Source organism: Cupressus sempervirens, chromosome 8, assembly GCF_028749045.1.
Source record: "Cupressus sempervirens isolate cs-2001-9-10 chromosome 8, ASM2874904v1, whole genome shotgun sequence".
Lineage (NCBI taxonomy): Eukaryota > Viridiplantae > Streptophyta > Pinopsida > Cupressales > Cupressaceae > Cupressus > Cupressus sempervirens.
The window spans coordinates 723,784,432-723,797,896 of NC_143125.1; the positions used below are offsets into that span (position 1 = coordinate 723,784,432).

Consider the following 13,465-nt stretch of genomic DNA (forward strand, 5'->3'; position numbering starts at 1 on the left):
TGTTATTCAGTTTTTTTCCTTCAGAAATTCACTGTTATACTTACGTGATCTATGCAAAATTGTATATGAGTGTTAACACTATTAAGTAGCTTCTATTTATCTCAATTATTGTGTATTTGATGTTAATTGACTATTTGATGCATGAAAAAATCATTAAATCCTTAAAAATCTTTGAATTTCATGGGTTTTTCGATTTTCTGAGTCCTTACCAAGTCCTAGCTGAGTCCGAGTCCAAGTCAGATTTTGACTTTCCAAGTTAGAGGCAAGTCCGAGTACCATAACTATGGTATGAATCTTCCCACAAATCCAAACCTTCAAGTAAATACTCCATGAACAACTCAGTGTAATATAAATTATATGTGGAGGCACCAACCTGCTCCCCCATGATTCACAGCTGATCCATTTGAAAACATGGCGTTGTCAACTGTCCAATGCTACCAGTTGTAAGATATACAATAGATTTACTTCCAGCAGAAGGAAGCAAATCATCATGAGAGCTCATCTCCACTAATGCTCTCACCTCCTCTGTACCTACTGCACAAATATGTTGAACGAATGTGACTATCACGTCATCAAGTCCCTCATCCCCAACCGTGAAAGCAAACTCACCACCAACCACCACTATCTGAAGCTGAACTAGATCTATGGCTAGTGCGGACAGAACATGCTCCAACTCCAAGGTCACCTCATCCAACTGTAACTGTGACTCGTGGAAATCCAACTGGGTATTCTATAGTGAGTCCATAGTCACCTCTAGCTCATGGGTGAGCTCAACCACCTCCTCCTCTTTCCCTAACAATGTCTCATAACAGGTGCTCCCCACTCAAGAAGGTAATCCATGTCCACAACTAATTGCGAACAATTATACTTCAAGATCCTGACAGTCTCTCGAAGCACATGAACCTCCACTAGGGAAATACTACTATCACCATGCTCATCTGACATAGGAGCACCCCAACCATAAGTGGCTAATATCTAATGAATCGCATCATAGTGTTCAAAAGTTGAGGAGATGTCACCATCACACACCTTCAGCTGACTGGCCACATGATGCCTCTATAACCCCTGACTCCTATACAAGCTCTTTGTCTCAGTAACTGCACAATGATAGAAAATTGAATCAGAGTTGCTCTCCACAAGATCGCTCACCGCATGTGTGCTACCATCCTTGCACTACTCGGTACCTCAACTGACACCTCCACTGAAGAAGCAGAAGCCTACGCAGTATCGCACTCTTCGCATGACTCTACTTCCCTCTCAACAGAAAGTCCCTATAAATCCTATACCTGGGACCCATCCAAAACCCCCTCAAAGTCATGACCTAATATCTAGCAAGAGATATCATACCCAGTAGGAATATCATACCTAGTGCAGCTCATAGCATCATCCAAAAAATCATTAGAGGTGTCCATACTCTTTGTATCCAAAGATCCTAACAGATACTTAACTGCCATTTCCTGACTTTGTATACATGACTCAATGACAAGTTGTGAATCAATAATGCTAGAGCATGATCCAACACCCACTGACTCCACTGTAAGACCCAAATCACCAACATAATAGCAGGGTGGGTCCATACATGCATCGGTCCAACTTGAGGAAGCAGTTGCCTCCAGCTTTGGAGCAACACTACAACAACTGACATATAAATCTCCAATGACAATCCCCTCGAGAGAGTCTAAACAATCAGAGGTAACAACTGAATCAACCACAGCAACAACTCTAGAATCCTCAACCTGTTGAAGCTCGGTGTTGCTGTCCACCAATGGCACTAACACATTCACATGACTCTATCTGGAAAGTCCATACGGATAGGCCTCATGGGTGTCGTGCTAAACACAGGTACATTTGCCTCCTAAATGCCAATCGGAGAGAACTCAAGCCTTCTTCCTTGCATCCTCGATGTCGGTCTACTAAAAGTGGAAACCATATACCTCGCTGCCCTATCAATTGTCACTAGATCCGACTGTCTCTCTATCAATCTCTTCTAATGAAGCTTAAGTCTTTCCATACTCTTCACAAGCAACAAGCAAATAGATATTTCGATGCTTTTCCATCAAAATGAGCTCATATATTTGTAACCCCCATCAGCACAAAGTTTCTCAGATGCAACTTCACTTAAGAAGCTTCCTCAACACAACATCATTTGATAACATGTCATATAATATAATTTATTATTATTTTTTTGGCTCCCAAAAACGACCTTGTCAACCATGTCATGAAATTTTTACATGCGAGGCCATTGTTTCTTGTTCCCAGATTTAAAAGTTTTCAACCCAGTTCCAATGAGCTATGACACTAAGGTGGCCAACAAACAATACCAACAAAATTAGCAACCTCAACATACTTAGTTGAATAATAATTATAATTCACCCGTCTTGCGAAAATGACTAAAGAAGCATCAGAATCGAGATCTGACAACACAGGAGTGATCTTGATGAAGAAGAACAAATTATGGACTTGACGGGATCACTTACTAAAAATGGACGCTCCCTCCAAGATTCTTGGAGCCCAAACCAAAAGCCCGAAATGAAAACTGAGAGCATCACTCAAGTCCTCTAACTCAACTAAGCTCATTGGAACCAACTGTTGACTTACTATATATAGTAAGTCCCTCACTACAGAGTTTAAACTCGCCATAGGTCACTATAAAACCTAATAACTCCACAATCGAGATCCTCAAATCCCACTGTCAGCTCACGAGGGTTGCGATGATGAACTGACCAAGCCAATTGAAGAACTTGCTAAAAATGGGGACATTACACTCGTAAATGAAAAGGTTATGGAACACGGGCAATGAACCATCTTCTACACACATCAAGAGAAACATTGAGGAACAAGAGCTAGCACTTAGCCAAATGAACCAAACGTCAAGCAATTCTTGAATCATCTTCTCAATTCCAATCTTGTACAAAGGGATAAAAGCTTGAAAAAAAAATACACTCATGCAACTCATCTAGCAATTCAACAATTGTTTACCGTACAGGGTAAGAAGTTCAACACATGTATAACACAATTCAACGCAGAACAGATATTTTATTCATATATGCACTTAATGATTACAATCGAATACAATGACTACAATGATCACAATGATTACAATGATGATTCCAAAGTCCATCTCAGATGTGTACATATACCTTTTCGAAAGGGTGAGTCAAGTGTCACGCGCCCGTTCGGATACTACTCTACTCGTCGGCTACACTATACATTTTACTGACAACATCATCCCCCCAAAAGAAAGAGTCGTCTCCGGACGACAATTACAAAATATCTAAGAGAGATTAACAAAATGGAATAAATTAACTAACTAACTACAACAAGATAAATCTGTTTCTGTCACACCACTTTCACATTCACCACGTGCCTCCACCAACTGGTCTCCAAAATACGTTGCATTTGTAGCCTCTACTAACACAATACTGTTGCGATACAGAATGGGATCGAGGGACAGCGCCCCTGCCGCCAAGACCAAATTAGTACTCTCAAACCCACACAAAACTACATGGAACACACTATTTCTGTGATTTTCTTCTAAGCCCACACTCTTCTGGCAACCACTAATGTTTTACTACTGCTTATGTCTTTCCCTTCCCTTTGGCATCATGCGTTATTCATTCTAAACATTTTTTATTTGTCGTTTTTTTTTTTTTTTTTTTTTGCTCCTTCCTCTATTTCTTTTTGCTGCACGGCTACATCCTCTGCATCATTCACCTGATACAAATTTCTTCTCCTGTCCGTACGAATCTTTCACCCTAAATTTGTCTTGCTCTACTGCTACACGACTCTTACTCCTTTTCTTCTTGTCTCAAAGTACTGCATCCATACGGTTCTCAAGTTTTATAGCTTTGCACTCTCCTACCGTACGTCATACGGCCCTCCTTGGTTCTTTAATTGTCATTCGGCTTCTACTTTCTACTTAGCTACTAACATACGGTCTTTTATCTTCTCCATACAATTGTCTTTCCACATGTTTTAAATACCTCCATCTGTACGGCTTTATACAGGTTCCAACACTTATGAATTGTATTTTCGGTATGCTGCTCTACTGGTCATACGGTGTCACTATACGGTCTATAGTTTTTGTTGTTCTTTGTCCGTACGGTCTTCCTTTAGATGGTTGACTGGCTGTACGGTCTTCAATTCCACTTCCTTATGCCTTCCTCTAGCCGTATGGAGATTTCACTATCTCTAGGAATTGCTCTACTATCCACTGGCCATACGGCAACTTACACAGCCTATTCCCTGCTGACTGTATGGTCTCCTTCACACTGTCTCTGTACTTAGCCATACGGTTTCTTCTCAAAATGTATTGGTCTTCAGTACGGTCCTCAATTCATTATTTCCTCCTATCTTCTTTGGCATACGAGATATTTTATGACTAGTGATTTTACCTGGCCGTACAATCTTAATTCCTCTTCCTGCTGTTGGTCGTACAGGCTTCACATTATCACCTTCTTCTATGTTGTGCCTCTAGCCGTACAGCTTTCTCTTATGTTTTCTGAGCCACAAGGTCGTACGGTCTTTAACTTCTTCCAATTATGAATTTGTTTGCATATTACCTCCTTTTAAGGTTGTACGACAGGTTGCGTTCCTTCATGTTTTATCGCTTTGTTACTTCACACTTTAAAACTATAGTTTATTATTCCGTACTTATAAAACTATGTTCAACTTCAATATTTTATTACTTATTATAAATTATTTACATATATAAATTATTCACTATCATTATTTCTTCCTCAGTTGTTTGTCGGCGGGGGATCATTTCTTTCATGGTATACTTTTAACTTCGATCCATTTACTACATCTGTTATTTCTCTTCCGTCCAGTGTCCCTAGCTTAATTGCCCCATTATATCCCACTTCCCATATTTTGTATGGTCCGACCCATTTAACTTTGAACTTCCCAAGTCTAATTTCATTCCGTCCGTTATACTTCAATACTAACTAGCCAAGTTGAAAGTTATTTAATTTTAAACGCTTTTGATGCCATACCTTCCACCTGTTTTGTGCAACTTCCACGGCCCACACTGCATAGTTCTTATTCATTCGGTACAGCCACTTCTGCACAAGTACCGCACCTTCGATTAATGGTATCTGATGGACACATAGCTCTAGCGGTACTCCTTTTAAGTCCTTATACGTCCAAGCAAAAACATCTTCGTACTGCATGAATATTCTGAATGCTGCCGCGTTCAACACTAGGTTCCAATCATCTCCTACAAGAATGTTCTTTGGATTTTCCTCATCACCCAAGTTTATTGTTTTCACCGTAGGCTCTTCATACTTCATCGTTTATCTTTACTAAACGTATGGGCCGGTGTTTCATCCACCTGCGCTTCTCCCTCCTTCAATTCACTGTACTCCTTCGGGAACTCATTGCTTGCTTTTTCTTCCTCGATGCTGAAAACGTTGCAGCTTGGAAAAACCTCGTAATCTTCCATTTGCTAGTGTAGCAATCCGTTTACCGAATCTAGGTCATCATCAATTGACCCTTCTTCTAATCTCAACACCCCGTCTTCTAATCTCAACACCCCGTCTTCATCTAGTTCCATCCTCTTTTTCCCTTCATCGTCACTCTCGCCTTCGCCTTCTGAGTCCGACGACGTTGCTTCTTCTCCTACCATTTGTGTATACAAATCAATTATAAATCTCCTACCTCCTTTCTCCATGGACAAGGTGTTCCTTTTCCAATCATGCTTTACCTTGGCTTGTACCAACCACCCCCGTCCCAGGATGGCGTCATACCCTCTTCTCTTCAGTGGGACGACCACAAAATCCAATAAAAAGGGTTGTGCCCCAATTCTTACTGGCTGTGCCATCAAAGTTCCCAACGGCTTTATCCCATGCTGATCTGCTTTGAGTAACTGGAAAGTAGGTGGCCATAGTGTTGGTTGTCCAAGCTTTTTCAAAATATCTTCTGACAACACGTTCACCCCTGATCCTCCATCTACTATTGTATCTGTCAGCACAGTACCCAGAATGCCCATCTCCACCACTATCGGGTGTCTACTTGTCGTAAGTGCCAACAACATTGGGTCTGTTGCTGCCGCCATTGTTTCCTTATTATCTTTTGCTTCCTTCGTCACTCTCGGGGATGATGTCATATTTATAATAGCTGAACGCAACTGTGGCATCGTGAGCAAAAGGTCATTTAGTTTAATCGGCACTTCTATTTGCATTATCTATTTTACCATGTTTTGTTCCGCCAAGTTTTTTTTTGATATTTCGACAGTGTCCTTTACTTGTGACTTCTCTACTTTCATTTGCTTTTCTACCTCTGTTCAGGCTTTTTGTAACCTCTCTTCTTCCGCATTTGGGTATTTTGCTTTCCTCGCCTATTCCCGTGTGATCGGCAATACCTTCTCATCACATGTTTCAATACTTAATAGATTTACGCCTTGCTTTGGATATTTTGAATTCTCATGGTCCCCTGGACCACACCATCTGCACAGTAGTTGTGGCGTCTCCTTTGTAGTACAGTCCCTCGCAAAGTGACCCCAAAGATTGCATGCTCGGCACTGTATCATCAATCGTCCGCTCGTATCGTACTATATTCTACTTCGACCTCCGTTGTTATTGTTATTGTTTCCACCCCTTCCACATCTATTATTATTGCGATATCCACCCGAAGCTGCATCATTGCTATTGTTGGATGCTTCTTGCGTTAGTAACACCTGCTCGTGTGCTTTTGCTTTCATGTTAAATGGGTACTCCTTCAGGGAATGCCCCGCTACCTAGCATATGTCACAAAACTGCTTCTTCGGGCATGAACCCTTTGTATGGCCATCCTCTTTGCAGTCTGTGCACCACAGTTCTCCCTTCACTGCGTCTAGATTCTTTTTCAAATTCTTGAACTCTTTCATCATCTGAAGCATGTCTTTCTGCAATGCTTTCACCTTCTTGTTTGATTCTTCATCACTACTGCTACTTTCCGAGGATGAATCATTTGAATCAGAGGATTTATGCTTTTTCTTCTTACTTGTCTTTTGTTCACTTTCTAAATCCATTGCACGAGTATACATGTCGGTGTACGACGATGGTGGTACAATCTTCATCTTCTTTTTCAGAGCCGGCCATAGCCCCTCCACAAACCACCATTTTCTCAAACCATCCATTGGTTGACTTTCCACTTTCCAACCAGTTCTTTCAGTCGTCTAGCATAGGCCCGGACTGTTTCATTCTTTCCTTGTTTAGTACTATATATCTCGGCCACTATTTCATTGTCATCTCGAAGCAATCTGAATTCTGCTATAAATTTTTTTTTAACATTCTCCCATGTATTGAGTTTTTGAGGACTGGTATTGGAAAACCAATCTATCGCCACACCCCACAAGGTCTCTAGGAACTATCTAACCCAATCATCTTCATTCCTCACGCCATTTTCCGTCCATATGGTTTCACAAGTTTTACAATGTCGGATAGGGTCTTTGTACCATCACCATGAAACTTGGGTAATTTTTCTTTTGGACCTGCCATCATTACTTTCCTTTGATTCTGAGGTACTTGTATACCCGCGCTATTCTAAGCTTCCATGCTCCCGTGTTGTTCTAAGCTCCCGCGCTGTTCTACACTCTCGCGCTATTCTATATAACATTCTTGTTTCCAACAACCGCGTTGTCTAGTGAAAGGTCTTCAAGTGATGTTCTATTCTCCACCTATATCCATTCGTCTAGTGTATCAGGAACGAAGAGATCACTCCATGCTTGTGCTCCCTCGGCACTCTGAGCCGTGCAAGTTGCTTCCCTTCCATTCGGACACTCTCCCCTCGGCATATACAGGTTAAGGAACTCCTCCCTTGTTTTCTCCACCAAATTTAAGCTTCCTTTGATTCTGAGGTACTTGTATACCCGCGCTATTCTAAGCTTCCATGCTCCCGTGTTGTTCTAAGCTCCCGCGCTGTTCTACACTCTCGCGCTATTCTATATAACATTCTTGTTTCCAACAACCGCGTTGTCTAGTGAAAGGTCTTCAAGTGATGTTCTATTCTCCACCTATATCCATTCGTCTAGTGTATCAGGAACGAAGAGATCACTCCATGCTTGTGCTCCCTCGGCACTCTGAGCCGTGCAAGTTGCTTCCCTTCCATTCGGACACTCTCCCCTCGGCATATACAGGTTAAGGAACTCCTCCCTTGTTTTCTCCACCAAATTTAAGCGTTGTCGAGTCTCCTCTAGCAATTCCTCAGCACTCCTCAGCCTACTAGGTGAGTGCACTCCCTCTATCTGTGCCTCTTCACCCCTTCAGTGCCCCTCGGCAATTTGCTCAAATCTCTACCTACTGTGCTAAAATTAAAATTTCTTGTGTTGTACGTAGTTTATCCTTATCTTTCACCTTGTTCATATCCTTGTTAAGCAAATTCGGCATTAATCTTCATATCATTCCTTCGTTCCAGGTCCGTTTGGCAACAGCGCCAAATGTTTACCATATAGGGTAAGAAGTTCAACACATGTATAACACGATTCAACGCAGAATAGATACTTTATTCATATATGCACTTAATGACTACAATCGGATACAATGACTACAATGATCACAATGATTACAATGATGATTCCAAAGTCCATCTTGGACATGTACATATACCTTTCCAAAGGAGTGACTCAAGCATCATGCACCCATTCAGATACTACTCTACCCGTCGGCTACACTATACATTTTATCGACAACAGCAATGACAAGGTTAGAAGAAGAGTCCTTGATAGAGCAATTTTATTAAGCTAACAAAAATCCACACAATCACAATGGGCCATCGTTTTCACAAACCAAGAGCACCATGGAGGAATAAGGGCTAGCACTTAGCCAAATGACCCTAACATCAAGCAATTCTTGGATCATCTTCTCAATTTCAATTTTCTGCATAGATACTGATAATGAGCAAATGTTTAGTTGCCAACTTCGTAGAATTAACTGGAGGGCACAATCTTGTAAGCAATAAGATAAAACCCCTTTATGTGATACAAACTTTTGTGAATGTTTTTCAGGAAATATTTGCAAGTATGAAGATTCAATTAAGTCGGTCATTATTGTCATTTGCACAACAAAGTTCAGCAACAACTCCTTAGATCCGTTTTAACTAACTTCCCTGTCAATCTGAACTAATAATTTGGGTGGGTATGGTTGTCATGTCCTTGGGGTGTTTGCAAAGATTGTTGAGTGTAATCCTCCACTACACCCTTATTGCAACATATATTTACAAACCAATGTGCCTCCATTTGCTATCATCACCTCAAAGTTGTTGCAAGGATGCACATAACAAGTTGCCTATATGGCTAACTGAGGGTCAATGTGTGTTGCCAAAATCAATGAATATGGTTAAGAAATACCATTTAAAGTAGCCCATCACCTTCATTGTTTCGAGTGTGATCATTCAAGCTAAAGCATGCACAAAAATTTCAAGTTTGAATCATCAAGTGGACCTGTGTCTTTGAATTATTCCTCAGTAGCACTGTCTTCTATAGTGTCCAATATGTCAGACAATGAAAATACCTCAACATATAAGAGATAAAGAGTTTTTTTTTTTTCACACATTTCTAACCCAAGACATACTGATATTTCTAATCTAAACTGTAGCACAATCCATTTATTCAGGAAGTGACCAATTCCTCATGACTTAGGCACTTGATGGATGGTAATCAAAGTGCCCAAACTTGGTGTTGGGTTGTTGCCTTGAAGCAAAGTTAATAAAAATGTCTATTGATTGCTGAATTGCAAAGATTTACAAGGATGGAGTTGAGCAACTAATTTATCCTCAACTTATTTAGGCAATCCAAGGGCTTCCATCAATATGATGGTTTTAAATCTACACGGATATTTTCTTCCAGGCCACTAAACTTTTGAAGAAATTATCATCGAGCCCACTTGTTTAATTTACCAAATTTTCAGATTACATATGCAGTCACAGACAGAATGAGTTTTTCATAATTTAGTCAATACCCCTATAAAATCCCTTGTACTCAGTCAAGCCAACTCAAGCAAGTAGGCACTCACAAAATTGAATCCATGGGATGACCCATATGTTTTTCCCTATCATTGATACCATTGAACAGCGTCATGCTCTAGGCTCAATGAAGCTATGAGGAACTTTTGGGTCCTAAGAATGTGATTGACTGCAAAAATACTTATCTTCTCTGTACAACCAACTTGTAGTATCATCGCCATAAAAAGTATGAAGTCCAATTCAAGCATACTTTGACCCTACCAAGATTTTTGCTGGTTTGGAGGAGTAATTTGTCCGGTGTTAGAGCTTTGTCCTATAAATGACTGTCCACTATGTTGCAAATGATAGCTCATGAAGGCATATTAGCAATAAAACCAATTAATCAGTTGTCAAGATCATCAATTTCATCTAACTTGGACAAGTCCTGAACTACAATGGAACTGTGTTAAATGTATGTGTTTGTTTTTCTCATCCCACCTTTCCAAAGCAAGATCTTGAGGATCTTGCATTTTGCAAACACCAGCCATATACTTCACTAGAGGCTATCAAAGGATTATAGGAATATCATACCAAATTGATCAACATGAAGAGAGCATCAATTTGGGAAAAATGTAAATTGTTGAAAATAATTTGAAATAAATGTGCCAGAACTGTCAAATTCCTCCTGGCATGTGAGATTTTTGCCCCAGAAATCAAAAACTGGTTTACTGTATAAGACGAACACTTGAGACCAAGTTGGCATTATACTTCTGTTCTTGATGTTGTAACACATTAACCCACTATATCAATGTACAAACTTGTGTGAATCTGCTCAGATCTATCAATATATGACCAAATATGTTCCAATGTATTCATAACTGATGTTGAAGGAGGATATTTCAAAGGTCTAACTACAAAATGATTTGCCCATTTTGTAGCCATGCTGTCCCATCTCCGAAATACAAAGAGAGCAACGAATTAAAGCTAACCATTTGAGATGATTCATAGCTTCCTAAGGTGAAGATTCTTCTAAACATAAAGGGTCTACCCAAAAGTATATGGAACTTCAAGTCCATGCACATACGCTATATGAAGCCTAGGTATTGTGAGGCATCTCCAGTCTCACTTCACATGTAGAAATGTGCTCAGCCAAGAATGATAGCTCTCTACAATATTTTAGAACTTTGGACATAGGGTTTCAAACCCAGATCACTGTTAGAAGAAAAAAATGTGTAGTACTACTATGCCACCATTTTCTAATCACTAAGATCCCATAAGGTTGAGGTGAAAGCATACAACATACAGTTGTAAAAAGTCACTAGAATTTTCTTGCTGCAAAATGCAGGCCTGGAAAGTGCTCCACTACCTTTTGCCAGAAACCCATCTACAAGATATTATCAAACACAAAATGGAACAGTGCTTGGAAAATAGCTTGAAATATGATTGTATTCATGAATATAGAACAACAGCTATCTTCAAGGGGACAACCTCCTTGAAAGTATAACTCCAATAAAGAACATGATTCCAAGTTGATATTCTCTTTTAGATGATATCAATATATAAGCATCACAAAAAGTGGCTTTTAAGGCACAACCCACCTGGGACAGATCCATATATATAATTTGAAGTTAAACTAAAAAATTTATAATATTACCACCTCAGGAAATGCATGTGCAATAAACCCACACACTGCAATATCATCTACCAACTAGGCTATGATAGTTGAAGTGTAATAAGAAAGATAAAAATTTAACACATAAGGGTCCTAAGTGTAACAATCGATGGCAGGAATGAAGTGAACTTACTGTTCAGGTTTTGATGGACAGGGTTAAATCAACGAAGAAGATAATTGCTCTTACAATCTACCCAAAAAGGAGAGAGCTAGGACTAGTCGCCTGCAATCATTAAACATGGAATGGCAGTTTTGAAACCTCGACATGGCGGTATATTCCCAACATTTTTCAGTGTGATATAGCAGACACACACCACGTGAGCCATGAGACACTTCAGGGCACCTTCACCAAGTAAATGGAAGGGCTTGCTGGCCCCTGTACCAAGGTTGATGAATTCCATGTAAAGCGATATAAATCTGCACGGGATTGCTGAATGGATAGTATTTGATTTCTTTGTCTCTCGAAGGACTGATGGAACACAATTTTGGATTTTATGTTACCTTTATATACTTTCTCCCAAACTGTATAGTTGAGAATGCATCCTTCAGGTTTCTCCTTTCCTGTGTAATTTAGTCTGAAGAATTTTAATTTGTAATACTATTAGATGTTATTCTGCTGCTAATGCTCTCATTGATACAACCTTTAATAATTTTATGGCCTCAACGGATCTTTACTATGGCCCTCATTGGAGAAAAAATATTATTCCTCAAAACCGAAAAATGAAAATGGCAACGGATGGAAAATAAAATGAAATAAGTAGAAGTGACTTACCGTTTGCAAAGGATATGTGATCAACTGCGCCACAATCCCTCCTGCAGCGCCAGACAAGCCATTAATTAATGCCTCAGACATTCTGTCAACTACCAGAACATACGAGAATTCTGAAGGTAATCTTTTCCGGAATTCGTTACTCCGACCCTTCTGAATTTTACTATTTCAAGATCGCCTACGGCTATGCATTGCATGGCAAACTGCCTATCCGAGTGCCAATTGATACGCGCCAATTGCCAGAAATTTCAACTTTTCCGTCGACTGACACCAGCGCGTCGGTGATTGCCGATCAAACGCACCCTATGAGTTGACCCGTAAGCGATCGCAGTATAATGACTCTAAAATTCCATCGACTAACTGACCCACTCAATTCACTATATCAAACAACAGGGACCATGATGAAATGAATCTCGATCAGCCCAAGCCTTCGGCCAAATCCCTGTTCCCGCTAAATCACTGAGAAATAAGTATCGGGTACTACCAGGAACACCAGATACGAGAAGAAACAATGTACGAGAACTTGTGATCGAGATTGTGACAAAAACCTTTGATAAAGAGTAGCGGAAAACATCAGATCACCTACTCAAACAGAATTCAGACAGAAATCACCAGTGATCATCATAAGTTTGATGTAAAATTATGTGTCTCCTGTTAAATAAACTTTTCGTTCATCAGTAATCCGTCTTAGGAGAAAATTTGATTTGAATCCCTGAACTTCTCTGAGCAGATTGTCTTTGAATGCTAAAATACTAAGCAACAACGGAATTTTTTTATGTAAAATATATCAAATATAATAATAAAAAAGCGTAAGAATTGGGAGGGAAAGGAAGAAAGGAATATCCACGGCAGAATATATTGTTTTATGGCATTTACCTGACATAACAAAAGCCTCCTTAGTTTTGCTTTTGTAATTTAGTCAGATTTAGAAGCATGACGTGTCTATTTAAACGTTATATCATTAGGTGGTTTTTTTTATTGCTTTGCCCACTCTATTGAACAACGCATGCTCAGATGCTTTTTACCAAGAGTACCTCGTCATCTGCCTGTTTTTTCCTTTTCGGGAGGTCAAATAAAAACACCATTTATGAAAGTAAATATTGTGG

The 13,465-nt window shown here is 39.8% G+C and overlaps 1 protein-coding gene across 1 annotated transcript in view; it reads right to left on the reverse strand.

The window, feature by feature from the left end:
• The window catches only part of LOC149544486 (peroxisomal nicotinamide adenine dinucleotide carrier-like), a 57,520-nt gene extending 44,278 nt beyond the window's left edge, over positions 1–13,242 (reverse strand). Inside the window, exon 1 of the mRNA XM_089795146.1 lies at positions 12,363–13,242. Within this exon, the coding sequence (XP_089651272.1) occupies positions 12,363–12,443 (81 nt within the window). The 5' untranslated portion in view covers positions 12,444–13,242. The remainder of the gene's footprint in view (positions 1–12,362) is intronic.
• Positions 13,243–13,465: the final 223 nt, after the last annotated feature.